The 24,825-nt window shown below is 50.7% G+C and overlaps 9 protein-coding genes across 9 annotated transcripts; 4 read left to right on the top strand and 5 right to left on the bottom strand.

The window, feature by feature from the left end:
* Window positions 1-3,213: 3,213 nt before the first annotated feature.
* Window positions 3,214-3,957, bottom strand: PFICI_12698 (uncharacterized protein; the record flags this gene model as incomplete). Its single annotated transcript, XM_007841279.1, has 1 exon — window positions 3,214-3,957. The coding sequence occupies one exon, from the start codon at window positions 3,955-3,957 to the stop codon at window positions 3,214-3,216; it is 744 nt and encodes a 247-aa protein (XP_007839470.1).
* Window positions 3,958-4,574: 617 nt separating this feature from the next.
* PFICI_12697 (uncharacterized protein) lies at window positions 4,575-5,777 on the bottom strand (the record flags this gene model as incomplete). Its single annotated transcript, XM_007841278.1, has 1 exon — window positions 4,575-5,777. The coding sequence occupies one exon, from the start codon at window positions 5,775-5,777 to the stop codon at window positions 4,575-4,577; it is 1,203 nt and encodes a 400-aa protein (XP_007839469.1).
* Window positions 5,778-8,001: 2,224 nt separating this feature from the next.
* On the bottom strand, window positions 8,002-10,265 carry PFICI_12696 (uncharacterized protein; the record flags this gene model as incomplete). The annotated part of the gene is made up of 2 exons (XM_007841277.1): window positions 8,002-9,950; window positions 10,127-10,265. 2 exons carry the CDS (start codon window positions 10,263-10,265, stop codon window positions 8,002-8,004), a joined length of 2,088 nt encoding a protein of 695 aa, XP_007839468.1.
* Window positions 10,266-10,820: 555 nt separating this feature from the next.
* Window positions 10,821-12,383, top strand: PFICI_12695 (uncharacterized protein; the record flags this gene model as incomplete). The annotated part of the gene is made up of 3 exons (XM_007841276.1): window positions 10,821-10,861; window positions 10,950-11,065; window positions 11,146-12,383. The coding sequence occupies 3 exons, from the start codon at window positions 10,821-10,823 to the stop codon at window positions 12,381-12,383; spliced, it is 1,395 nt and encodes a 464-aa protein (XP_007839467.1).
* A 418-nt stretch (window positions 12,384-12,801) lies between these two features.
* Window positions 12,802-13,626, bottom strand: PFICI_12694 (uncharacterized protein; the record flags this gene model as incomplete). The annotated part of the gene is made up of 1 exon (XM_007841275.1): window positions 12,802-13,626. One exon carries the CDS (start codon window positions 13,624-13,626, stop codon window positions 12,802-12,804), a length of 825 nt encoding a protein of 274 aa, XP_007839466.1.
* A 769-nt stretch (window positions 13,627-14,395) lies between these two features.
* PFICI_12693 (uncharacterized protein) lies at window positions 14,396-15,881 on the bottom strand (the record flags this gene model as incomplete). Its single annotated transcript, XM_007841274.1, has 3 exons — window positions 14,396-15,168; window positions 15,236-15,673; window positions 15,764-15,881. The coding sequence occupies 3 exons, from the start codon at window positions 15,879-15,881 to the stop codon at window positions 14,396-14,398; spliced, it is 1,329 nt and encodes a 442-aa protein (XP_007839465.1).
* Window positions 15,882-18,715: 2,834 nt separating this feature from the next.
* On the top strand, window positions 18,716-19,297 carry PFICI_12692 (uncharacterized protein; the record flags this gene model as incomplete). Its single annotated transcript, XM_007841273.1, has 1 exon — window positions 18,716-19,297. One exon carries the CDS (start codon window positions 18,716-18,718, stop codon window positions 19,295-19,297), a length of 582 nt encoding a protein of 193 aa, XP_007839464.1.
* A 1,328-nt stretch (window positions 19,298-20,625) lies between these two features.
* PFICI_12691 (uncharacterized protein) lies at window positions 20,626-21,783 on the top strand (the record flags this gene model as incomplete). The annotated part of the gene is made up of 1 exon (XM_007841272.1): window positions 20,626-21,783. One exon carries the CDS (start codon window positions 20,626-20,628, stop codon window positions 21,781-21,783), a length of 1,158 nt encoding a protein of 385 aa, XP_007839463.1.
* Window positions 21,784-22,993: 1,210 nt separating this feature from the next.
* PFICI_12690 (uncharacterized protein) lies at window positions 22,994-24,729 on the top strand (the record flags this gene model as incomplete). The annotated part of the gene is made up of 5 exons (XM_007841271.1): window positions 22,994-23,041; window positions 23,097-23,375; window positions 23,435-23,506; window positions 23,563-24,555; window positions 24,619-24,729. The coding sequence occupies 5 exons, from the start codon at window positions 22,994-22,996 to the stop codon at window positions 24,727-24,729; spliced, it is 1,503 nt and encodes a 500-aa protein (XP_007839462.1).
* Window positions 24,730-24,825: the final 96 nt, after the last annotated feature.

Below are 24,825 nucleotides of genomic sequence, written 5' to 3'. Positions count from 1 at the left end.
GGACAGGTAAATGATTTGCAGTACGTACACAGGTAACCTACCTAGGTTAGGTATGTATGTTGTGTCCAATCTGTCCATTGAAAAGGGCCACAGACGGCGGCGCGGAGTTTTGAGTTTGACCCCTGACCATGTGAGATTCCTTTCCACTCACCATCCCAGCACTCACACGTCCAAGTGCCCAGTGCCCACCCGGACCGGACCACTCAGCATCTCCCAGGGCTGGCAGGCTGGTCCCCTCTCAAGCCTCTCTCCCTCTCTCTCATGTCCACTAAAGTCCACTGATGTGCACTGGACTGTCCATCCGCGAATACCCCAGACTTTTCTCGGCCAGGGTTGCAGCAGCGCGATGCGATCCCCGGACTTTTAGAGCTGGGCGACGCGATCGATGCCCCTGCAAGCCTCGTAGAACTCTCTTTTCTTTTTCCATTGCATTTTCACTGTGTGGTATTGAATGTATGGCGTAAAATGTCATTGGTTATGGACCATTTTCTTTGTTTCGTCTCCACACGTCCTTGGATTCTCAATTGAGACATGCATTTGTAAAATATCATTTTGCCAGTTTTGCTACACCATGTATGATCTGCAAATGTGCTTGTGTGTCGTCGCAACATGTAAGAAGTACCTACAGTATGTTGGTTAGGGGGCTTGGACGGAAACAGATTTGCAGCTGTGGTCAGACCCTACCGCCTAGGTATGTACCTAGAACCCCTGATGATTTTTGTGAAAGGGCCAGGTCGTCGTCTTTTCTTTTGGCGGGTTTGAGCCGATTCGAGCCGAGTTGCCCATGTGCACGTCTGAATTTTTCTCGTTTACATTGCCGCATCGGGCATCAAACAGTTCGGTTGACTGCAAAACACATACCCGGAATTGCAAAAAAGTGTCCCTTCTGATTATGATTACATAGGCATCCACCGCCTCGGAGCAGTAAACGCAAGCACAAAGGGTAGTAGGTAAGTGAGTGTACTACAGCATATGAAAGTGGCAGGGCTGAGAAGAGAAAAAGCCCCATCCTATCCGGCGATGAGCATTATTCGGGAGATCCATCACGAGACCTCATCTTCCATGCATAAACAGCTCAACAGTCAGCTGTCTTGTCCAACACCCTTCCCTGCCCTGCCCTGCCCTGTCCTGCCCTGTCCTGCCCCATCCTCGCGCCCATGGAAAATAGACTAGCAGCAAACAAAGAGAGGAGGTGATGAGAAGGCGGCACTGGAGCTCTTCCTTCTTTCGGCGCTGCTCCTTGGAGAAACAAAAATTGCCATCCAATTCCCAACAAACTGCAATCCTGAGGCGAACCAATCGGTAACACTAGCAATCCAGTCACGAGGGCCAAAAGAAATATCAATTGGTTCCCCGGTAGTCCTTGGCTGCGGCGATCGTCTGCTCGGAAGGAAGAAGTTGTAGGCAACTTTGGATGTCCTAGCTGGTCACACTCTGCCCTTTCCTCCCCTCGTTGCCTATGCTTCTTGGGCACAAAGAAAAAGGGGAAAAAAGCAATATGACCTAGTGTCGAGCTGGCACGAAGACACACGATTCTGATCATTCAGAGGACAGGGAAACCGAGAAGCGATGGGCCGTCGCGCTCGTGGCAACCCGCCTTCTAGCACAAAAGCTTGCATGGGTTCCATAGGGCCTAGAAAACGGTGTGTTCCCGCATTGCATGGGCATTGCAGAAGTAGCAAAATGCGGGGTCATTGTCTTACATGCCACAGGTGCTACGTACATACTGACCTGCAACCTCATCCAGCCGCAAATCTAGAATACGTGTGGACTTACTTCTATTTCCGCAGCGATTTTATCCCGTGGAAGTTGCCCGGCCGAAAGCACCATGGCTTCTTTACCACTCGTGCAATGCCGGTATATACCTATGCCCAGCCCTCTGTTGAAAGATCACGCCATTTTAAAAGCTTCTCGATTCACCGGAGAATCTCAGCCGCAGCGAGCTGAATATGGTCAAGTTGGTATGCACTATGTAAATTACATATTTTCCATTCCGCACAAAATAGACTCCACTCTATCGTCAAAGTCCGTACAAGTCCTATCCATCATAATATGCCCGGCCCTCGGTGACCCAGGCATGTGCCGCAGAAGACGGAAAGCAGCGGCCATGCCAATTGCAGGATTTCGACATCTCACATTTGGATGAAAGCTCGGACAATGAAGAGTTCAAAAATCGGCAATATCTGCCGGGGGCTTTGCCAGGGAATCATCAAGAATGGGCACATTCCATGCGTAGTCGGGCAAGTTACCACTTCCCATTCCTACCTGACCAAGCGATGAGTCTCATCTCGAGGCTTTCTTCTTTGAATCATATTTGCTGTTTCTATCGCACTATATTGATCGATCAATATTCGCCACTGACGCCTAACCTCTTTGTCCTCATCTTGGCGATGGTACTCGCACAACAGATGACGGGACATTGGATCCTGTACCTATTCTGCATGTAGCCATCACCAGAGCTGCACAGAGTTCTCGTCACACTTGCTCTCAGTGAGCTGCACACGTCGCAATATGGAAATATATAAGCGGACAGCATGCGTGTTTCTTACTGTGATTGGTGCTACCCAAAATGCCCACCTATGCAGAGAAACAAGAATAGGTCTAGTCGGACTGAGAGGTAGGCATTTTCCATGGAGAAACTCACCGCTTCGTGCAATAACCAAGCACAAAACGGGTTCCATCCGAGCCAGACAATGACGGTGACACATGAATACCCCTGCCATATGCCGGCAACACTCTCTCGTTGAGTACAAGTCCAACTACTCGTGACAGAATCCATACGGGTAAGAAGTGCCCCGGTACCCACAGAGCTTGAGCGAGAATTATAGAATCTTCTATGCGCGAGACCCAGGAACCCTGTTTTAATGAATATTGACCAGCACTGTATTTGTTACAGCTACGCTTCAACAAAGCGACACCCATGAATGCCTCAGTGGGTTGGAAACGTATCTCTGCATCCGATCCCGATGTTGGAGTCGTCCTTTCAAAGGCAGCCTCGGTTACAAAAGCAGCCTGACCACAATCACAGAGAAAGCTACAGCAAGTTCAAAACTAGGAAATAGTAGTGGCAAGGGATAGTAGTGGTAGTATTGCTTGATACATAATATTGTGTCGGGGTATCTTGCGCGAGAGCAGATCAATTAGTATGTCATCATGGCAACTGCCTCTCCATGACTCTAAAACAGCCCACATGGCTCTGGCGTCTGGAAACGTTCATAAATCCTCTTCCAGGAGTATTCGCACAACCTGGTCATACCAAAACTTCCAGGCAATGTCCATCAACTGAGCCTCATACTCGGCGGGCAGTTCATGGCACTGGTGAAACACATACGCCAAGGCCGCCGTGTAGGTGCGCAGGTAAAACGTATTCACCCAGACTGACTGGCTCTCCGTGCCGTTTCCACCGACGGTAACCTCTGTCTGGCCGCGCTGTCCGGCCTTTTCGTGCAACTCGCGCAGCAGGCCCGGCCGCGCCGGTCTCGTCGTCACCATGGGCAGAATAGCCGTGAGGCCCAGACCAACGGCCCGCAGCCGATCCTCTTCCCCCGCGTGGCTCAGCACGCTCATGACGGCGTCGTCCACAGCCAAGCACAAGGCGTCGAGCTGTTCGGCCAGGGCGGTGATTTCGAGTCCTTGGTCCGGGCTAGGGCCGCTGGATAGAGTGTGGTCCTCGGATCTCTCCCACACCATGTGCCGGTAGTTGCGAACCAATTGTGCTCCCGTCACAGTCTCTGCTTCGTCGAGCTTGACCTGGGTCGCGTTGAGGTACCAGCTACAATCCGCATACTCTGTCTCCTCGTTGTGCTCTCTGGGCTTTGGCCTGTCAACTTCCCGGGTCTTGCGTGTCGAGTATGATCCTGTCAATAATCTGCTTGACTTGTGAAGACATCTTTGAAAGACGTTGTGACTTTTCTTGTTGGGGGTAGTCGAGATGAGTTGGCTCGTTTCGTTCGGCATGGCTGACAATCAAGGAAGAGACTGTAGACACTGTCATTAATCGGGTATCCCGAGAGTACTTGTCTATTTTTAGAGTAACGAAGTAAGTCTCTGGCAGTTTATACGAACGAGGAAGAAAGAATGGTTCATATCATTCAGACAGATGCTTGTGAGGGTGGAAATCTTTAATACGCGTGGCTTGAGCATGAATCAGAAGGACAGCGAGCTGTAGTGCGGGATGATAGTGAATAACTCCGTTGCAGAGCCGTGATTATAGACGGCGTAATAGAGCCATCTATTACGACTTGAAAAAGCCCGGCATTTGACGATACGAATAGAGGATTTTGATCACACAATAGACAAAACAACCAATCACTGCCAGGAAGCGCCCCCCAAGACTTTACAGTTATATGTAGATGTTTAGTGTTTTATTGACAACGCCAAATTCACATTCGCATTCAGAGCTTTTCGTTCTAGTCTAAGCTAGGACGGGTATCAAATTCTAGACTTTCTTGAACGCCAATTTTGCACCGATAAACGCCATTAAATTGCTTCCATGCTCCATCTCCTCCATTCCTTCCCTCTTGCCTGCGCGAATCAATCTTCCGCGGCCGCTACCTCTTACACGAGGACGAACCTCACGACACCGGGATCTCTTGTACAAATTGTGGCCCAGTAAGGGCAGTAACAGCCTCGGCCGTGTTAGACAGTGAAGCTGTGAGGCTGAGGGTACCCTGCTTCGAGCAGCGGTTGAAAGCAAACAGTCCTGTGCTACCACCCTGGTTCACACCAAAGACAATTGATTCATCCAGACTGAAACTAAGTTGCCGAGGGTTGATGCCGTCAGTGGAGATCTGATCAGCAAACGAGAGCTTGCCGTCCTCCACAACAAAGTGCGAGATATTGTCAGTAAAGTTTCCGTTGCCGGTGAGACGGTTGGTGACGTAGATGTCTTTGCTGTTGCTTGCAGCAATCAATTCACCGGCGGCTGCAGTGGTGGCATTTTGGGGTTGGAAAGCATCGCCAAACGTGCTCAGGGTTTGTGGGTTCGTCAAGTTGAGGTTGCCACCGGTCATGTCAACCTCCCAGAGGATGATGAGGTTCTTGATCTCGCAGGCGACAGCGTAATGTGTAGCGGGGGACGAGCTGTTGCCTCCAATATAAGCACCATGTCTCGGGCCAGCACCAGAGTCAACGTAGACCACATTGCTAATCTCCCAGCTTGACGCATTGATGATATGGATAGCATCGCCACCTAGATCTGCGACAGCAAAGAATTGGCCAGTAGGGTCCAAGACGGCCTGGTGGGCACGGTGAACCGTCTGTTGGGGAGCTGGACCTAGAGTGCCCTCGAGGGGTATTTGCTTGACGAGCTTCAGGCTTCCATCAGGCGAGGAGATATCCCAGACGTCGACCTGGCCATCAGAGTACGAGGCGCCGATGAGAATGGTCTGGTCCTTGTTGAATGCGAGGGAGACGACGCCGGCAGACCCCTCGCCGACGGACACCGGTTCTGAGGACAGGCTGTTATTGAGGGGACTGTACTCGTATAGGCGAGTAGTGTTTGAGTTTTCGTCGACAGCATACAACAAGTTGGGCTCTTTGAATAACATCCAACTCGGGGCGGTTCCAGCTGATGAGGAGTTGGCGGTGTTGGCAAATGTGGTGCCATCATAGTCGTAGGCTAGGATCTGGCCGGGGGCTCCGACAATCAACTTTCGAGTGCTGGCAGTTGTACTATTTGCCGACTGCTGTCGTGGGTTGAACATGGCTGCTGCTGTTGCTGTCGAGGCCATACTGAGTGGGATCAGCAAAGATGTGAAGGTTGATAATTGAACCATTTTTTTTTTTTAATTGGAGTCGAGGTTTTGTTTTGTTTGGATGTTTCCTATTCGTTATCGCTCGATACGCTTAGGCAGGAACGAAAAAACGCGGGTCCGTGAGGAAAGAGTGGCCCGAGGCGTGAATGATATAGAGATCAGCTCTTTGAACAGCCAATCTGTATCAGAATAGCAGTTTTGTTATTGATGCCGAATTTTGGATACCGGATCCCTGATTTGCATCAAAGTATTTAGATAAAAATAGGCGCCGAGCACAAAGGGCCAAGACTTGTGTGAACAAGTAATTATGAATCACAAATGATTTATCCTTGACAATTCCTTTGTTGACTCTTTATTGCCACAGAGAGGCAATCACCAGTTAGAGTGAAAAGACTTCAATTGAGTCAGTAATTACTCGCCAAAGCAGAATGGGCACATGGGGAAAAAAGAGTGCGTCGGCTTACAGGAGCTAAAATCAAGTGGTGGTGAATGGCCTGAATTTACAACAGCTGCCAAGAACCGGCCTAGGCAAGCTAGTATAATGACTGTCGAAGGATAAAAGCTATTGAAGCTATGTGATTTTGACAAACATGAACGATGATGAAATTGACCCATCAAAGTCAAAAAAGCGGGAAGACGTTCCTTTTATTCACATTTCCTGCCAGCGTCTACAAGAACCAGCTTGTCATGCCTGAATTCAATTGACCCTGACCTTTCTCATGTCCATCCCAGGGAGGCGGAGACGATAGCTTAGCCTTTAGAGGCAGAGGCAGGCTGTGCGCCTGCTTGGACCCAGCAGACGACTGAGTGATTGGATCTTGATGCGCCTTGTCGATCCGCCGGACCAGCTGGTACCCGATATAAAAAACGATCCTCACCAATGCTGGTCACGCCGTGTGGTCTCATTTCTTTGTCGTCCTGCTCCCCCCGCCAGAATCCTTCGGGAAGCGGCCGCAGTGTTGTTGGTTCTGTTATTCGTAGCTTTGTCGTGCGAGTCGCGGCTTTTGCCAGGCGCAATTGGATCTGATTTAATTCTGAAGCTCCAGTGGCTCTAGGGCGCATTTGGGGCGGCGTGAGAGAGAGTCTTGGCGCACCCTCTTGGGCCCCTTCAGCGAGCTGACATCCACTGGCTTTTAGCCCCTGACGATCCAGAGACATTCCCCGACGTTGGGGCTCCACGCCACCCGCGTCTTGCATGAAACGAAACAAGCGCTGCTGACTCTGGGGCAACTGATAGCCAATGAATCCTCTTGTCTCATGCGCTTCAGAAGCAACACCTTTGATCCATATGGTCTTACTTGTAGGACTTTCCGACGATACCTCCACTTTTCAATACATTTCCTAAGTTATAACACAAGAGGTCGAAATAGGTTGGCTTGCCCATGAAGTCCTACATGCGAAAGTCAACAAAAAGCGCTGATTACTGGAAACCTTCGTTTGGTCAAGGGTTGATACCTAGGTTAGGTGTATTATTGTAGGCTGAGTCCTACATATACACGGATATCAATAGGCACACGGACAAATTGGCAGTGTCCTGCTTGACATGGGTCAATCAAGCATTCACTATGCTACTTTGTTGTAGCATTCACAACTTTGATCATCCCATTGTAGTACACCTCCATCTATCAGCCCTATTTCACTCTCGCTTATCGATGCATCCCCATCGAAACAGCAGGTTCCACAGAAATGTACGCCGGTACGATATGTCTCGTCGACAGTCTCATCAAACAGCTCAGCTGCCGTTGGCCGTTTTCTTGCATCAACTTGCAATGCCTGAAGGGCTATTAGCGCTATTGTCCCCGAGAAGCTGTCCATGTCTGTACTGCTTGATATCGTCGGCTATCGGTCCGAACCCGAAGAAGCACCACGCTTGCATGATATGACTCGGTCTTCATCTTCTACCTGAAATAGGCCTATGATTCTTTAATGGAGCTGCCATATATCATCGTGACATTCTCAAGAAAGATACACCCCGGTGACGAAATGTCTGCCGCTGTGTTACGCGGTTCACCCGGACAACTTAGGGACTGAGTACCTACATTGCTATCTTGCCTAAATATGCCGTGGTAATGGCTTCTGCAACACTCTCCCAGAACGCAATGTCATCTTCACCAAAGAAAAAAAAATACCAAGATTCAATAGGCAAATCCATAAATAAGTTAGTTTGTCACGGTCACTCAGTTTTGTATCACTTATTATAAGGGTGTGAGAAAATCGAGAGATCGATACCAATACAAAATTCTGATTAAACTGCAATTATCTCCACAACATCTTCATCACACGCGAGAATCTCGAACCTGTTGGAATCCGGGGAGAAAACGAGATCCTTGGCTTCTTTGATCGGAATAGATTTGAGAAGTTTGCCCGTTGTAGCATCCCGAACACGGACAAATCTAGCCGGGTTGACGACTGAAGCCCCCGCCACCATGTACGAGCTACAAAGCGAGGCAATGTAACCGTCAGGCGAGAAGATAAAGTGCTCTTCACTATACATTGCTTCAGTAGTCCAAAGGCGACGTCCTGTCTCGGTGTCGCAGAAACTAATGATGTAGGCTCCGGATGAGGGTGACATGACGGCGACGCCCTTACCGTCGTGCGAGAACGCCATATGAAGCAAGTTCGAGTACGGGGATGGAGGCTGAAAGCCTGTTAAGGTGAGGCCAAGGCTACCCGTCGCGCTGTTCCAGATATAGATTGAGTGTGGGTTCATCCCCATGATGCGGCCTCCGTCCGGCGAAAACCTCATTTGGCGAATCGGGACATCAATTGTTGTTAACGTCCTAAGCGTGGAGCCAGTCGCACTTTGCAAGATATTGATGTGGCACTCTCTGTCATCTCCAATCTCGATAAAGGCGAGACAGCAGCCATCCGGTGAGATGACTAAATTGAAGAGTGACAAGGGTGACAAGTCTTGGTGATGCTTGGTCCAGAGGCATTTCCCCGTCCGGCTATCCCAGGCGTCAAGGACTCGAACAAGTCCTGATCGATAATACTCCTCGATTTTTACCGAGTCCATTGCGACAAGTCGGCCATCCGATGACAAAGCAACCTGTGAAACGATTCGGTCGGCCGCAAGTACACTCTGGGCGACGCCTGTCGCGCTATCGTAAACCTTGACGCGATTCCTCGAATACTCCCCCTCGCCGGACCGATACCAAATCACCTCGTCCACGACGAGATAGCGCGCATCTGCCGAGAAGGCAGCGCGACTTATGTGGCGACGATATCCACCATGACCCTCAAGCCTTATAGTAGTTTTGAGACCCGCTTCTCGGTTGGGTTTTGTCAGTGAGCCCGTATCCACGGTATTTGCCCCGGAGGAAGGGTTATTCACTCCGATCGAGGTACCGGCCAGCCTCTCTCTCAAGCCCGCGATTTCCTTTCTATCCATCTCCATCTGGTTTTTTTGGGCGGCCAGTTGCTTTTCCAGCTTGGCAAACTTTTGGTCATGGAGTTGCTGAAGACCAACCTTCATGCTCTCCTGTTGCCTGAAGATCTTATCAATCTCTACACGCCTCTGTTCCTGCAGTAGCCTGATTTGTTCCTGAGACTCCCGATCTTGCATTTCCCGGGCTTCTGTCATGTCTCTCTTCAGGTCTTCAATCTGACGTAGAAAATGTTCACGCTGCTGGTTGAGGATGCCGTCCAGTTCCCTGCCGGCGCTCGTGTCCTGCAGTTCCTTCTTCTCGTCGACCATCTCCCTCTGTATCGCCAGCGTGGTTTTCGTTGTCTTGTTCAACAGGGTCTGGATAATGGACCGTGCCGAGTTGTGATTGTTCTGGTGCCGAACCATACTTGCGCCCTTGGCAATCATCTCGCCCCAGTACTGCGGTGTCGTCCGAAGCTCGTTCTCTCTCTGCTGGCCGGCCTCTGGTTTGACGTCCTCCCACATGGTCGTGACCAAGATGATGTTCTTGATGGCGTTTTGGCCGCACAGTTTCTTGAACATGAAAAGATTTCGGATGGCCGCCCCTTGCATGCGTATGTCAATGATGCGGTGAAGGTAGAGGATACCACGCAGGTAAATCTTCTGCTGGTACGTTTCCCCGACCCAGGTTGCGATCTTCCTGAGGACTTGCGCGTCATCCAGCTCCGTATCGTCGAATCCTGGTGTGTCGATAAGGTAGATATTGTCGCCAATGTCAGCCTTGCATGGATAGACAGAAACCTCCTGGGTATCTAGATCGTCCGGCTCTATTAGTTTATTTCTTCCTTCCTTTTCAACAGGATTGCAGAGGAGAGAGGGATGAGAGGAGGCGTAAAAAGAGAAAGGTACAGAATCTGAAGGTAGAAGTAAAGTCCAATGACTCAAGTGTCATACTAGAGGACTTTATATGTTATAGTATGTGCTGAAGTATTTATCTACTTACCACTGTGTAAACCCGCCGAAGCAGAAATACTGTGACGGGTGCAGTGGGAGATGAAGGTGCTTTTTCCAGAACCGGTGATACCCATGACAGCGATCAGAATGTCGCTAGGCTGGGGCTGGAACGTGAACGATTTTGTCATCTTCAAGTCATTGCGATTGAATTTGGTCAATACTGCAAAGTGAATGTTTCTTGGAAGATGAGTACCGCGCTTGTTATGAATACGACAAGTCTGAATGTTGTTGACAGCGCTCACGGCCAGAGAGTACACAGATTGTGGCGGGGAGTAAAAAGGCGAGAGATCGCCTTGGGGGGAGAGAAAAACCCCCCCCATCAACAATTATATCCGTAATTGCGGGAGATGTCTCCACGACATGATCCGGCTGCATGCTTGGCACTTATCAGATAATCTCATAGGCTCACGCGACGGAAATAAGGAGGGGAAGCAGTTGTCGGAGCCCATGGGGGCGGTGCATTGAGTAGATAAGCAAATGCGGTGCGCTGGTGGCTGCCTCCATGTGGATTAGACAGCCTTGTCGGTTTCTTTTGTGCACTCTACCTCTTGAGCTTCACCTCAAAAGTCGCATGATAACTTACTCTTGGTGGTGGCCATACGACAGTGTCTGCTTAAAGCTGATTTTTTCCCAACCAACACCTTGAGCAACAGCGTTACTGTGTTCCCGGACCTGGTTAGATGATGGAAGGTAATACATCTGCGCAAGGGTTTGAGAGTCTCAGGTAAAGTTTATCGGAAAGCGTGCGGCGTCGGACCTAGGCTTCTGGTTTCTTAGACAAGACGGTTCGATTAGACTAATAGCTACGACAGGATCTCAGACTCCGACATTATCATCGCCGTCCTAGGCATCACTGGGTCAGGCAAAAGCACATTTATTCAAACTCTCACACACGTAGACACCGGCATCGGGAACAGTCTGGCCTCGGGTGCGTAGCGACGTTTCACTCCGTGTCCGGAATTGATTGATTGACTTCAAAAGAGTGATATTGCTGACCACACAGAACAGAGACGACCCAAATTGGTATATACAGTTACTACGAGGAGAGCGGGCGGCGCGTGTACCTAGTCGATACCCCCGGCTTTGACGAGGCGGTCCGCTCCGATGTTGACGTGCTTGAGGAGCAGATCTTCTTCTTCAGCCAGCTCTTCAGAGCGGGCGCGCCACTGGTGGGCCTAGTATATATGCACTCAATCAGCAAGAACCGCATCGGGGGATCTAGTGTGAAGAATTTCCGAATGCTAGAGCAGATGTGCGGCCCCCACGCCCTAGACCGCGTGGTCCTTCTCACGACCATGTGGGACCAAATCGAGCCTGGACATGCCCAGCAGACTCTAGCCCTCCAGAGGCATCGGGAACTCACCAAAGACAAGCAGTTCTGGGGGAACATGGTTTGTCATGGCAGTCGGGTTATGCAGTTTGACGGCGGGAAACCGTCAGCGCAGCGAGTCATCGAGGCTCTGGCGACCAAGTACGCTCAAGACGGGCCGGTAGTGTTGCAAATACAACGCGAGATTGTGGTGGAGAAGAAGGATACATGGAACACTTCAGCTTCCAGGGAAGTCGCCCGAGATTTGGTTCGCATCAAGGGCGATGCCAAAAGAGAATTGGCCAATCTTGAAAAGGTCGAAAGACAGCCACGTTCCGGGGCGGCCTCGCTTATTGCCGAAGAAAAGGCTGCACTGGAGCAAAAGGTACAGAATGTTGCTGAAGCCGAACGACGGCTCCTCACTCGGTTTGAGGATATCTCTTATCAGAAAGAAGCACGATTTGCGCAGCTCATGGATGAGAGGAATCGCGAGTACCAGTCACTACTGCAACAACTTCAACACGCAGAATTGAAAATCGAACGTCTTGAGCAAGAGAGGCAAGAGAGCACCGCCATCTACGAGTCATACCAATCAGAGCAATACGAGACACAATCCTACTACAGTCGTTCTTCATATGACGAATCGTTTAGAAGCTCGTACGAACAAGACCAGCAGCTAATCCGAAAGAGTCAGACGGAGCTCGACAAAGGCGTCAAGGCCAAGAAGCGGAAAAAGTTGCTGATCCAGAATATTGTCCCCATGCTGCAGATTCTAGGCGGAATCGGCTGCGTCGCGGGGGGCGCCGCGACCATGGCCATCCCCATTGCCGCCGTGGGCGCGACCATGATAACCTCGGGGGCATCTGGGTTGCGATTCAGTACTAAAGACAAGGAGAAACCCACCCCAGTGGAGAGCGCTGACACCGACACATCGTGAGAGGGTATCCCCGTCTTTGGGCAGTACCACAGCGTCGAATATTCCTCGCAGAGGAAAGGTGCACTGCAGTTGAGGGACATCTTGTGATAGGAAGCACACCGTCAGGATGCTGGCGTGTAGCCTTGGGAGAAGTTGAGCCTGCAGGCTGCAATCCGAGGTGTGGGAAAAGAAAACTTAGGACTTGGAAAGTATCGCTGTATAGTTGTGGTTATGTGGCATGGATGGATTATGCTAACCTCCAATTCAACGTCATCTAATTGATTTAAGGGAAAAACAAAGGAAACCCTCAATGTCTCGCCCCTTTTGCAAGAACGAGAATAAAAGACTCTCGTGACGGTAGTGTATAACAATTCTCGCTTAACGCAACATCCAAGCGTGATCACCTTGAAGGCAATCGAGATCACCTCGAAACCAGTACTTACCAAGTTAGCGAAACAGCTTTGCCAATATACTCGCCACCTTGGTCGCCGCGGAGTAAGTTCTCATACATCCAACGTCCAACGTCCTCCCTCGAGATGGTATATCCCCAAGCCTGCTTCTCAACAACGTGGCGCCCGTGCTTCAAGTCCTCGATCCCAACCTTGACCTCTTTCGCAGGTGCCTGCGCTTCACCGTCGCCTCCACCTCCACCGTCAACCAAAAGACTCGGCCGCACCACGACAAAGTCCTCGTCGGCCGCCACGAGCTTGTTCTCCATGGCCTCCTTGTCGGCATGCGGCACGCCCAACATGCCGCGGTACAGCGCCCACATGACGAGCGGCAGGTCGCGCCCGGCTTTGGAAATACCCGTGGTGCTAACAGCCACGATGACCGGACCGGACTTCGGTGTCGGGGCATCATCATCATCATGATCACCACCTTGGGACACGGTAGTCCGCCGAATATCGGCAAGAGCCTGGAGCAGCGTCTCCATGCCGCGCTCACAGACATGCGGGTCATCAATGGTGAGCCGGCTGGGGATGAAGGTGCCGCCAATGGAAAAGACGACACTGTCCACCAGGCGGGGCTGGTCCGGGTGCCGAGGGTCAACCAGGCACCGCTTCACGGCGGCCACGTCGTGGGCGTTGCCTTGGACCACCGTGAGGTGGGGATACTCTGCCGGCGGGAACCGGTCCGTTAGCTTGGACGGTGTCCGGCATAGGGCGATGCAGGTGTGGCCCGCTGCGAGGGCGTGTCGGAGAGCCGAGAGGCCGCAGCCGCCCGTGGCTCCAAGGAATGCTATACTTTTGGTGTTGGTCGACATGTGTACTTGAGAGTAGACTAGTGATGCGGAATATATCTTGGAAACAGATCCTATAATATTAATATGATTATTAGGGTGAAATGTGGTATTCAATCTCGGGAGCACAAGATGGTGGGCAGATCGACATCTTTTATACTCCTATGCAATGACTCCTTTGATCTATACTAGCTGGGATTACTCAAGTAAAAGTCGGATAAACCTAGAACTTATCACTGCCCGGACCGAAGCCACTTCCTGCCCGGAACTGGAGTCGTATGGTTTGCGGGAGGACGCGGAGGGTCTATCAGGCCGAGTGGGGACACCGGCGACGCCACTAGCCTTCGGATCCGAGGAGGATTCGGGAAGACTATAACAGAGGGAGCTCCATTATCAAAACATCAGAACATCGATTTCTTCTCAATCATGTTTGTCTTGGATGACAAGGCGCATTATGATAATTTGGGATCCATTAGTCACACGGCTGTTGCAGTATACAAATGTTAGCCAGCCCGTTTTCACATGTTTACATCTGTACTCATGGCACACTTGGGGGTGACAGCAATTCGATCGAGATAGAGTAAGTTGATGTGATTGAATTGGTGAGTCAATTTTCATCTTTTCAACCAAGTCCATTCAAATTGAATTCTCTTCTACCTTGCTCTTGCGATTAAAATAATAAAATGCGAATATCGACTTGGTGCTGTTCAATCTCGATGCAGTCTGAGCCTCATGGTGAACGACGAAGTGGTTTATATACAGTTCTTCTCAAGATCCAATGCAAATTTCCAGCTCATAGCATTAAAGCGCCCAAAACAGTCGCAATTGCGGCAAATGAGCTACCAATAAGGATGTGGTCCTGTCTCACGGCTGCGCCGCTGGTGCTACTGCTGTCGCTGTTGCAGTTCTGTTGGAATCCACTGCTGCTGTCACACTTGGTAGATCCAGATCCGCTGCTGCTGCTGCTGCCGCTACTGCTGCTAGAACTGCCACCATCACTTGAGCCGGCAGCCTCGCCGTTTGTGCCGGGGCCGCCGCCGCTGAGACCGGGAATAACCTCGGCGGTTCCCGAGGCTGTGGCGGGGAGCTCCTTGTCCATGTCAAGTCCGGTTCCCAGCAGAGACTTGAGAATTGTGTTGTCGTCGCCATCAACAACGGTATCATTGGTTGCTTTTGCGTCCTTGTACGTGTAGCTCTTTCCAGAGTTTGTGCCGGGAGGCGTGTTGGTCTGGTAGCATTCAATGTCCACTTCGCCGAAAGTGGCGTAGTAGTAACCATCTCGCTGAATGTCGGCGCTGTCCCAATCGATCGGCCCACCGGCCCAGTCAATAGTACCTTTGGCGTTGGTGCTGGCTCCTCCTGGCCAGATGGACAGTTGAAGGCGAGAAGGGGTCTGGGGAAAGTCCCACTGGTTCGCAGTGGCATTCCAAGTATCTGACTTCTTCTGAACCCGGCCAACTACTCCATCTACAAGCCACGTGATGTCGTCGGGAGTCCAGCGAATTTCGTACTCATGGAAATTGGCGTTTGTATCGGATACATCAGTAATGTTAGCCGAGTGCGTATCTAGAAATTGCATTAGTCGCTGTCACGCAATATGCAAGATCATTCTGCGAGACGGGTGGCTGCTTACAGTCGGGGATACCCTGAAAGTAATAGTTGGTTTGTGCAATGTCAAGTTCAGTGCCGACCCATTCGTAGTCGATTTCGTCCTTGACGTCACTCAAGAGAATAAAGGCCGTGACGACTCCAGCGCCTCGGCCTGTCTTGATTTTTGCCTTGACATTTCCATACCACAGATATACCGTCGATGCGAGAACGGTGCCAGCAGTGTTGGGCTTCATGGTCAAGAGAGTATTGCCGTTGAATGGGACGGCGCTGCCTTGTGCCACCCAGTCGGCCTGAGTTGGGTCACCCAGGTACTTGGAAACGTCTACAACATTGTCCGTGTTATCCATTTTCAAGGTTTTGGAGGCGCAGACTGGTGCTGGCACACAAGAGTCTAGCGAAAACGACATTCTAGGGTCGCAGCCTCCTAGGCAGTATGCACCAACGCCACATTGTCCGTATTCTATACAAATATCAGTAACAAAAAAAAAAGACAATTGGGAATCCGAATAGTATTCAGTTTAGACATTTGAGTTTATATGGGGACACCTACGAGAGCAGCATGGTGTCTCCTCGGGACAGTGATTGTCAAGGGAACATGTAGTCTGGTCGGCTAGGACTGACGATGCACCAAACAGCACAACGGCAGCGGATAGCCACGTGCGCATCATGGTGATGATGTTGGTGACCGATTAAAAAGAAAAATTAAGTATTATATGATTCGAGTACGACGAGCCGCGAGTATTCAGCGGTGTCTAGGCACGTAGCCGTTGCGCCAGACTAGGATCAATCGTCGGCTGTTTCTAGTCGTAAAGTATAATGCGAAACAAGCGAAAGTTGCTCAAGTCTTGCCTTTAGCTCCGAGAACAAGGGAAAGCTTGTTGCTGGCAAACGGAGACTGGAATGCCGGGTTTCTTCTTCCAAGAATGTATGTTTTGCCACAAGACCGTCGCTGCGATTGGCGAAATGATGTTGGGTTACGAGATCGTTGGGCTTCTGTAGATTCTCAGCGAGTGTGAGTCGGGGTGGTGGTTGTTGAATAAGCGATCGTAGCGGATACCGATAGGTTGCCGAATGCGTATGCGCGCGGGATGGACAATAGATTATAGGCGCACAGCAAGGACCTCGATGATGGGTATCTTGTAGAGATGGGAAAAAGCAACTTGCTTCACCGACGCAAGCTACCGAAAGAGAGCAGAGAGCAGCGAAGGAAAGAAGAAGAATTATCAAGCACAAAAGAACAGGTGGGAATGAGTGCGAAGAAGAGTCATTCTTTGGCAGCGACAGAATCAATCACACTGGGCTCCTCTCTCAAGCCCCCCAATCCCAGCCAGTTACCCGAGGCCTGGAACGAACCCAACTGCTAGCTGTTTGGTCAGACACGGACACATTTTCTCTCACGCACATGAGCACTTTTGGTCTCTCCCTCGTACATTCCAGTCATTGGACTCCTTGCAGAAGTGCAAACATGGTATTGGACGAGACAGGAGAAAGGTGGTCCACCCAATAACTCTACCGCACTTAACCTTGCTTCTAGGGGCTTCCTAGGGCCCGGTAGGGGACCCCCAAAAGCTCGTGATTAGTGGCACTAAGATCGACCGACTCCCCAGGTTCGAGCGGCGCTAAACCCTCCCTGGGCATTCGTCACGGTCTATGATCGACGCCAATTCTCCTTTCCAGCAGGTCTCCAGGTCTACCCACAGGCTAGGCCCCCCGTAGTGGCCCCCCGGGCCCCCGCCATTGTCTACCTACGACCTACCCTTCATGCATTGTTGGGTACGAGCAACAAAGTCACGAGTTATTTAACTGGCACCTTCGCTTGCCGCGCTGGCGTTGAAGTGGCTGATTTGCAATTCGACCATTGCATCTTAGACAAGAAAACGGATGTCGTTGGCGTTGAAACGGTCTACGGAAAAGAGACGAGGCAATTATATGAACATTTTAGACCTTGAAATGGCTCAGCTGATGCCACGACCTCTAGATAATTCAAGCCATCTGTCTGTCTGTCTGTCTGCCTGCCCTGTCTCTCTCTCTCTCTGTGGTGCACCCACCAATACATAACGCATGCACACTTGCTGTTGTGCTTCCCTCCCCATCAAAAGAACCACCCATTAAAGCCCCATTTGCAGTAAGCAAGCCCAAGCGAGCCAATAAACAATCAAGTAGCATATGAGGATTCATTCTTTTCAATTGGCATTTGCATACGATCTTCGTTCCATCCATCCTCATTGTGGCTGGCTTCGTTCAGCCTTGCTCTCTACACATTATCAACCTTTAATACGATTAATGTCCACACATAGCATTCATCATGTCTAGGCGGGTTCAGGCTTTCAAGGTTGTGGTATCTCACAAAGTCTAACTCCAATCCGAGCATGAAGTTTGTTGATTCCGCCTGTCAGAAATCTGTCGCACGTGGGAACGAGTGTCGATGCAGGACCAGAAATAAGCAAGCAGGTACGGAAATACCCGCGTGCAAACCAGCTATCAATCCTGGGCGCTCGTAACTTGATCACGTTGGTGAATTTGGGAAAAGAGTCTGTTTGCCGCCACAATATCAACAAGAAAAACAACAATTTGCCAATGTTCCTGTTTTCATCCTTTCCCAAAGACCTTCTTTTGCATGAACCAAGTCCATACTCTAGTGTGCAGTTGCTTTCTTTTCTAATATTTTCTGCAGGTGCGGGACGTCCTGTGGCTCCACAGGGGCCACCGATCCAGCCGACCAAGAAGCTGGAAGATCCATCATCTTCTTACCCCGGATCCGTCTGTCAGATCCTTCGTCTATGCACCCGGCCCGACTGCATACAGCCCAGGCGTGGTCAATTGGAACTGAGCACATTACCCACAATAGAAGACCTATGGCTAGTCAAACCGAGAGACACAGAAGAAAAAGAAAAGCAACGACCAGATCGTGTTTGGTCCATATCTCGGGCACGATGGACGAAACCTGCTGTGTGAGACATGGCGTAGCAAGCAAATGCAACACCGCCATAGTAAGCGCACAAGCCTCATCTTTGAGCGGCAAAAACAATGCAATATGTCCCCTCAAGAATGTCTGGCCCTTGAATAATGCTGCATCCTTCTTTTCCCGGCGCAATCGAGCGCGGCGCGGGTACAAATGTTCGATTGCACGCACGAAAGAGATAGTTGTGATTGCTAGATAAGAATCTCTGCAGCTTTCCTCCCTCCAAAGCCAACCCTATCGTGACGCCACACCAGACTTTACAGTTTGACAGCCCGCATGAGGAAAACAAAAAAGGTTCTGCCATCAAAATCTGTCCCCTCTTCTCTCTCTTTCGAATGGCACTTGATCTCAATTGCGCATTGTACCATTCCAACGGTCACTGAATTGAGGCGTCATATATGGTGTGCCAGCATACTGTATCCTAGCGGAAGTATACTTCAGCGACGAAATATATCCTTTTGGTCTTTGTGTTATCAGGAAATAGCAATTTGAGAAAGATCATTAGGGAGGTGGCGTCGGTCACCATCTGTCCAAACCGCCATGGGCCCAACACTCACCCAAAACCAGAAGCACATCCTTGCCATGTCAAAGGCCGAGTACCTCTCACACGTTGGCAATGTCGGCCGCGATAGCAGACTCCAAGTCGCCGCTGCGGTATTCAAAATTGACATACAGTCTTCAAGACCTACCATCCTTCTTTTAAAACGCCGCAGCCATGACAGCTACGAGCCGGGCGAGTTCGAGGTCCCTTCTGGTAGTGTAGACGACAGCGACTTCATCATCTCAGACTCCATTGCTCGAGCAGTTCAAGACCAATCGAACCTCAGAGTCTTTCGCATCGATGCAATGCTGCGGGAAAAACGATGGAGTATCCCGGATCTATACTACGGAGACGAGGATATGGATATAAGCAACACCTTGGTTTGCTCCAAAAGGGAAAGCATGCAGCTGAATTGGGCCGTCACGGTTCACGATATCGAGGACATCATTGTTGCCAGTGAGGATCATGATGAGTTCGTCTGGGCTACGTGGGCCTCACTGAACGTGTTAAATCTGAGCACAGATACACGCGATCTTGCCAAGGAGGCCTTGACTTGGGCGGCCAGGCGTCTCTGTGCCTAGATCTACAGTGTCAACCTGCACCCGAGGTCTCTTATTGGAAATTGTCAGATTCCGCTCTTTTCCTAAAAGCCAGCGGCCACAAATCAATAGTACACATCCTGCGTCTTGGACGAAAGACAGCAATTCAGTCGTCATACCTCGAGTCTCGGTATCAAACGACCAGCGTCTTTCTCTAGGAGGAAAGAATGTCGGCTCGCAGGACAATATCCTGTTTCGTTTAGATGGTCTTGAGGATCGAGAGAAACGATACGTCAACCGAGCTGTTAGGGGTAAAATTTCTTTGAAAGTTGCAGTCCAAGTTGTGAGACTGGGGAGGCCTTATTGGAAGGAAGTCGGGGACGAAATTCTTTGAGCTGTACTGGTATCGTCCATTGTCACCTGGGTATGAGCTTGGCCTGTGTGCGCGGATGTCGGGGCCAGGCCCGCCGCAGTCTCGATTCAATAGGGTGTGTAATATGTATATCATCTAATTTGCCGATCTGACGTTTGGTGGCATCGAGGATCTGCTTCAATAGTCCAGTATCTATCAATAAGAGCGCGGCAAACTGTAGATGCAGGTGATGACGGTTCGTCGACGATGCTCTCGTAGCCGAGTACGAGAAGTTGTGGCAGTCCCGTACAAGCGGTCTGGTGAATCGCCTTTACACGGGAGAGCTGAGTATTATCGTTCTCGTCAAAATTGGGGTATTGGAATCGTTGGTGCAGAGACCGCCATCTCCTCTGGGATGCGAAGAGGGCTCTGTTTGGCGAAGTGCTATACGCGCCGGTGCGGCTTGCATCTTTGTGGGAGTTGCAACAGCGCCAGACACTAGAAGAAATAAAACGGTGATTACTCATTGAAGCATTTGAAGATTGTTTTGTTTCACGACTCAGCTGTTCTTAGGAATCCTCAGACTAGGATATAGGCATGGATTAGGATTCAATCAGGCTGCCTGATGTAGCTGGGCAAGTATTTCTTTGATTATAGTCAGAAACCAGGATGCTGACTGGAAGGAACCCCACATTTGTTGCAGAAAAGATCGACATGACGAACCGGAGAGAAAGTCCGGACAGTCGGGGGAGATTGAGGCACAGCAACCGCCTAGATAAGTTCAACTCATGATATACAGTTTCCTTTGTGGCGTATTACAGACGCATCCTTCAGTCTTGTGGTCCTGCCTAACCAGACGTCACGTCCACCCTATTCGAAAAACTCATCATGACACTGCCTGGTGCCCACTCTGAGTCACGCGTTTTCTTGTAGGCTTTTGAGAGTATTACTAGAGCCTAGGACACTTTCAAAACATTGGAAAAACTACAGACTGTGCACCAAAATCCACATCATCAACATGGAAACGAAGAAAGAGATTCCTATCTACCTTGATCTACAGGGCAACTACCATCCGACAATATTTGATCTATCAGGCAAAGCACCTTTCGAATTATATCTGCAAGTCCGCAGAAGCGTTACATCCGAGTCGGATCCTAGGGACATGGTCATTCGCCGCAACGGTTCCGTCTTTGATCTCCCGGCTGCACTGGACAAAGGTCTCTTGGAATTGATTGACGAAGACACCAAGACAGCCATCTGCCGCCCCGAATCCAGGGAACGAGACGAGCACTATCAGGATGATTCACCAAGTCAGACTTTGGAGTCGCTTATAAAGCTGCCAACAGATTTCCGAGGAAGAGGTCGCCCGACTCAGAGTGTGCCGCTTGGAGCAGCTACGGTCTTGCGCCCAATGGTTCAGCCTGGACATCGATATACGCTGAAAACAAAAAGCAATGATCTTGGTGTCCAATGGTGGACTTGGAGGAGTTCATCACAAACACAAGAAGATGTAGACATATCTGCGTCACCTGAGCCCACAAGCCTCGTCTCGCACCGGTCAGCATGGTCCAGGTCGTTTCGAGTGGTATCTGAGCTGGAAATGCCACCCAGGTTGACTATCAAGTTGGCACTGGCGAAAGAAGACCATGCGACCGACGACCAAAACTCTTCCGGATCCAGCAAGCTGCCGGCGCCTATTCAGATAACCATCACCAACACCCATGATCGGCCCATAACCGTAAAGACAACCGGCGATCAGCATCATCTCCAGCCGCGCGGCGAGATTGCCAACCCAAGGTCGCGCGTGACGGCCACTAATCCAGACGTGAGAAATTTCTCCATCATCGATCCAGAAACCCAAGAGGACTTCATCAGCGATGCGCCTACTTTTATATCAACCACCAGCGGAGGCGGCAAACTTTTACGCAAGCAGCTCCTTACCATTGCACCTCAAGAGCAGATCATTCGGACTGCCAGGCTTCTCGGGCGGGGTCTCACTGCTGGAAAGGATTATCGCATTAGCCTGAGGCCAGCGGGCTGTTGGTGGGCGTTTGGGACACTCGACGACTTGTTTGGTGACGAGGATTCTACCTCGATGAAGTGGCCCTCGGGGCCATTGCTGCTACCCATGCCCCTGGAAAGTGACGATGTAGTGGTATTTCGTGCCTGCGATTGAGATACTATAGCTCCCGCAGTCTCAACTATAGCCCCAAAGGTCCCGACTATAGCTCCAAAGTGCTGGCTATACGTCTGAGTCTCCGAGCCCCTGGACGGGTGACAAGGACGGTGGGGTTTTTGGCTTCAACTTTGGTCCTCTTCTGTGATTGTGGAAATGGCTTTGTCTACTTTCGGACCGACGCGACTACGCAGCTGCTCGTCTCACAAGACCCAGGGCCAAATGCAACTGATCCGCTAGACTTTACAGCCACAGTCCTCGTAGAATACACAAGTCCGACCACGACTACAGCCCCAACTATGATAGTAGTTTGCTGCAACGTCTGATCCGGGAATATGTCGCTTCGTGTGGAAAACGACGACGAGACGTGGTACAACTCGAAGCTGTAGATGCATCCTGTGGTAAGTCGACCAAGTCCTGTTTGGAAATGTAAACATGACTCAGTTGTTGGAAACAAGACGACTTTTGTAATTCTACCATTCGATTGTCGCTGCCAATGTCACCGCCATAGACAATGGTCTGTTTCCATTCGCTAATCCGTGGGGGCATTCCATGTCTGTCACTGTGGCTAGATCATGATTGGAACGGGGCAGTGAAACATCTCAAGAACCAGAATATTCATTACACGATGCTGCTGTGACTGAATATCAACTGTTCTCGGGCCAGTCACATGTTCGGACGAGCAGGTTATTCCGCATTGCACTAGACAGACCCGACGGATTGATCTACTGTGACATCGAATCGAATCGTCATGGCGGCCAGCTATGAGAGCTGAAGCGCACGCTGCAAGCCATGCCAAGTAAACTTGTCCAACAAAGCCACCCAAACCAACCTTTTAGTCATCTCCACAGTCTGACGTGTGACGTCAATCCACCCAACAACCCGCTTCATGTTTCCCACCGCCAGACAACACGAATAACAAGGCACCACGAAGCCCCCTACGAGTGCTACGTCGCGTGTTTCAGGGGCTGAAAGCTGGTTATTTGCCAATTGCCCCTGGACGATCAATCGATCTTTCCCCGCAGTTTCAACTTTATTTTGGCTGTCCGCTCCCTCTTCAGATGGGTCTGGCCCGTCTGAATAGCAATGGCATAACAATATAAATTACCTACCTCTGGATACCTCTGGACTTTCTATAGCTGTACAGTACTACTTCTACTCATCTTGAAATATCTGTTTTCCAATTCAAGATATCCAAAGTATCTTTACCATGGCTACTCTTGTTGACAAATTGACAGCTTCTGGCGGTAGCGAATCCGTAGGTAAGAGAGGCATTCACTACATCTTGGCATGGTGCATTGGTTCATTTCTAGGCAGGATTCCTCAACGACATCATCGAACAGCTATGGCCCAACATCAACGTCGCAGGCTGCCGGATGGTCAAGGAGATTGTCGAGCCCATGTTTGCATCCATGCTGCCAGGCCCTCTGGCTACGCTCAAGTTTGTGAAGCTTGACCTGGGCAAAGTCCCCATTCGAGTGTCTGCCGTGGACGTCCACAAGACGGAAAACGAGGGTATCAAGCTCGACATGAACGTGACGTGGGAGGGGCAGAGCGACATTGAGCTAGACGGCAAGATGGTCCCTAAGCTGGTAAGAACCTATCGCAAGGACTCAAATGCTGGCTTGGTCATGACTAAATTGCAAACCAGGGGATCGAACATGTAACGCTCAAAGGAAGGCTGTCCATATTACTATGCCCTCTGACGAATATCATCCCGCTGGTATGCTCCCCTCATTCATCTTGCCCAACACGGTTGAGACTGACCCGTGCCCGAAGATCGGTGCTGCTCAAGTGGCTTTCATTAATCCGCCCGAGCTCAAGCTCAACTTCACCAACGCTGCCAATGTTGCCGATTGGGTTGTTGTGAACAAGATGATTCGCAAGGTCATCCTGGACATCATTGGCTCCATGGCGGTGCTGCCAAATCGCTACCTGGTCAAGATCTCCAACGACAACGACTATTTCAAGACGTATCTGCCTCACCTTGGTGTAGTACGTCTGACTGTGGAGAAGGCAATCGGTATCAGCGGCCCCAGGAAGAGTGGTGCCAAGAGGCTGTTGGCCAAGATCATCAAAGACGTCCCCGACTGCTATTGCAAAGTTACCATCGGCGCCGAGGAAGAGTGGCGGACCTCGACCAAGAAGAACGACAAAGACCCAGAGTGGAACGAGACGCACGATTTCCTCGTCGCCGACTACGACCAGCGGATATTCATCGATGTCCAGGACGACGACCTCGGTGACGATGACGACATTGGTGTTGCTGCGACCACTGTCAAGGAGATATTACTCAAGGGTGGCTCACAGGAATTGGCACTCGTCCACCACAGCGGCGAGCCCACAGACGCCAAGATCATTGTACACGCCCAATTCTACGACTTTGTGGAAGACGCTGGTGCAATCACTGCTACGCAGAGCGAAAGCCAAGATCAGGTCGTCGGTCTCGCCACGGTCCTCGTCGCCAGCGCCCTGGGTCTACAGGGCCAACGCGATGAGCTGAATCCCAGCATCAAGGTGACGTGGGGCGCCAAGGAGTTCCAAACCGCGGTCAAGTCCTATAGCCCAGGCACGGACATCTTCAACCCATCGTTTGACCAGGCGTTCCGGATCCCAGTGACTGCGGACTTGCTTGCCGATCCCGCAAACTTCAAGATTGCGCTGCTGAACAAGACAACTGAGACTGGCGTCGTAGAGATTCCGTTCCAGGATATTCTCCAGTCGCCTGGCCTTGTGAAAGAGGAGAGCTTCGACGTTGGCTCCGGGGCAACGGTGAGGGCCAGGATTTCCCTTCGGGGCTTGCAGTTGTCTCATCTGCACTAAATTCTGGTTCAGGGTGCGACACAAGATGGTCGATGGGGTGAATCTTGTCGAGGTTCTCTCAAATCATGTGATTCGGTCCTCGAGGTCGGCTACATTGGTGCCGGGAGACTAGGCGACGTTTGAATTGCTCCCGATATTCCACACTCGTGGCCAGAGCTGGCGCAGTTGGAGCACGGCTCGGTTCGTGAGCATTTTAGCTTGGAGGTGTGGCAGGTGAGC

The sequence above is a fragment of the Pestalotiopsis fici genome, assembly GCF_000516985.1.
Source record: "Pestalotiopsis fici W106-1 unplaced genomic scaffold PFICI_Scf_10, whole genome shotgun sequence".
Taxonomy (NCBI): Eukaryota; Fungi; Ascomycota; class Sordariomycetes; order Amphisphaeriales; family Sporocadaceae; genus Pestalotiopsis; species Pestalotiopsis fici.
Note: the sequence above shows the minus strand (reverse complement) of the source record. Positions and strands in the feature narration are given on the sequence as shown.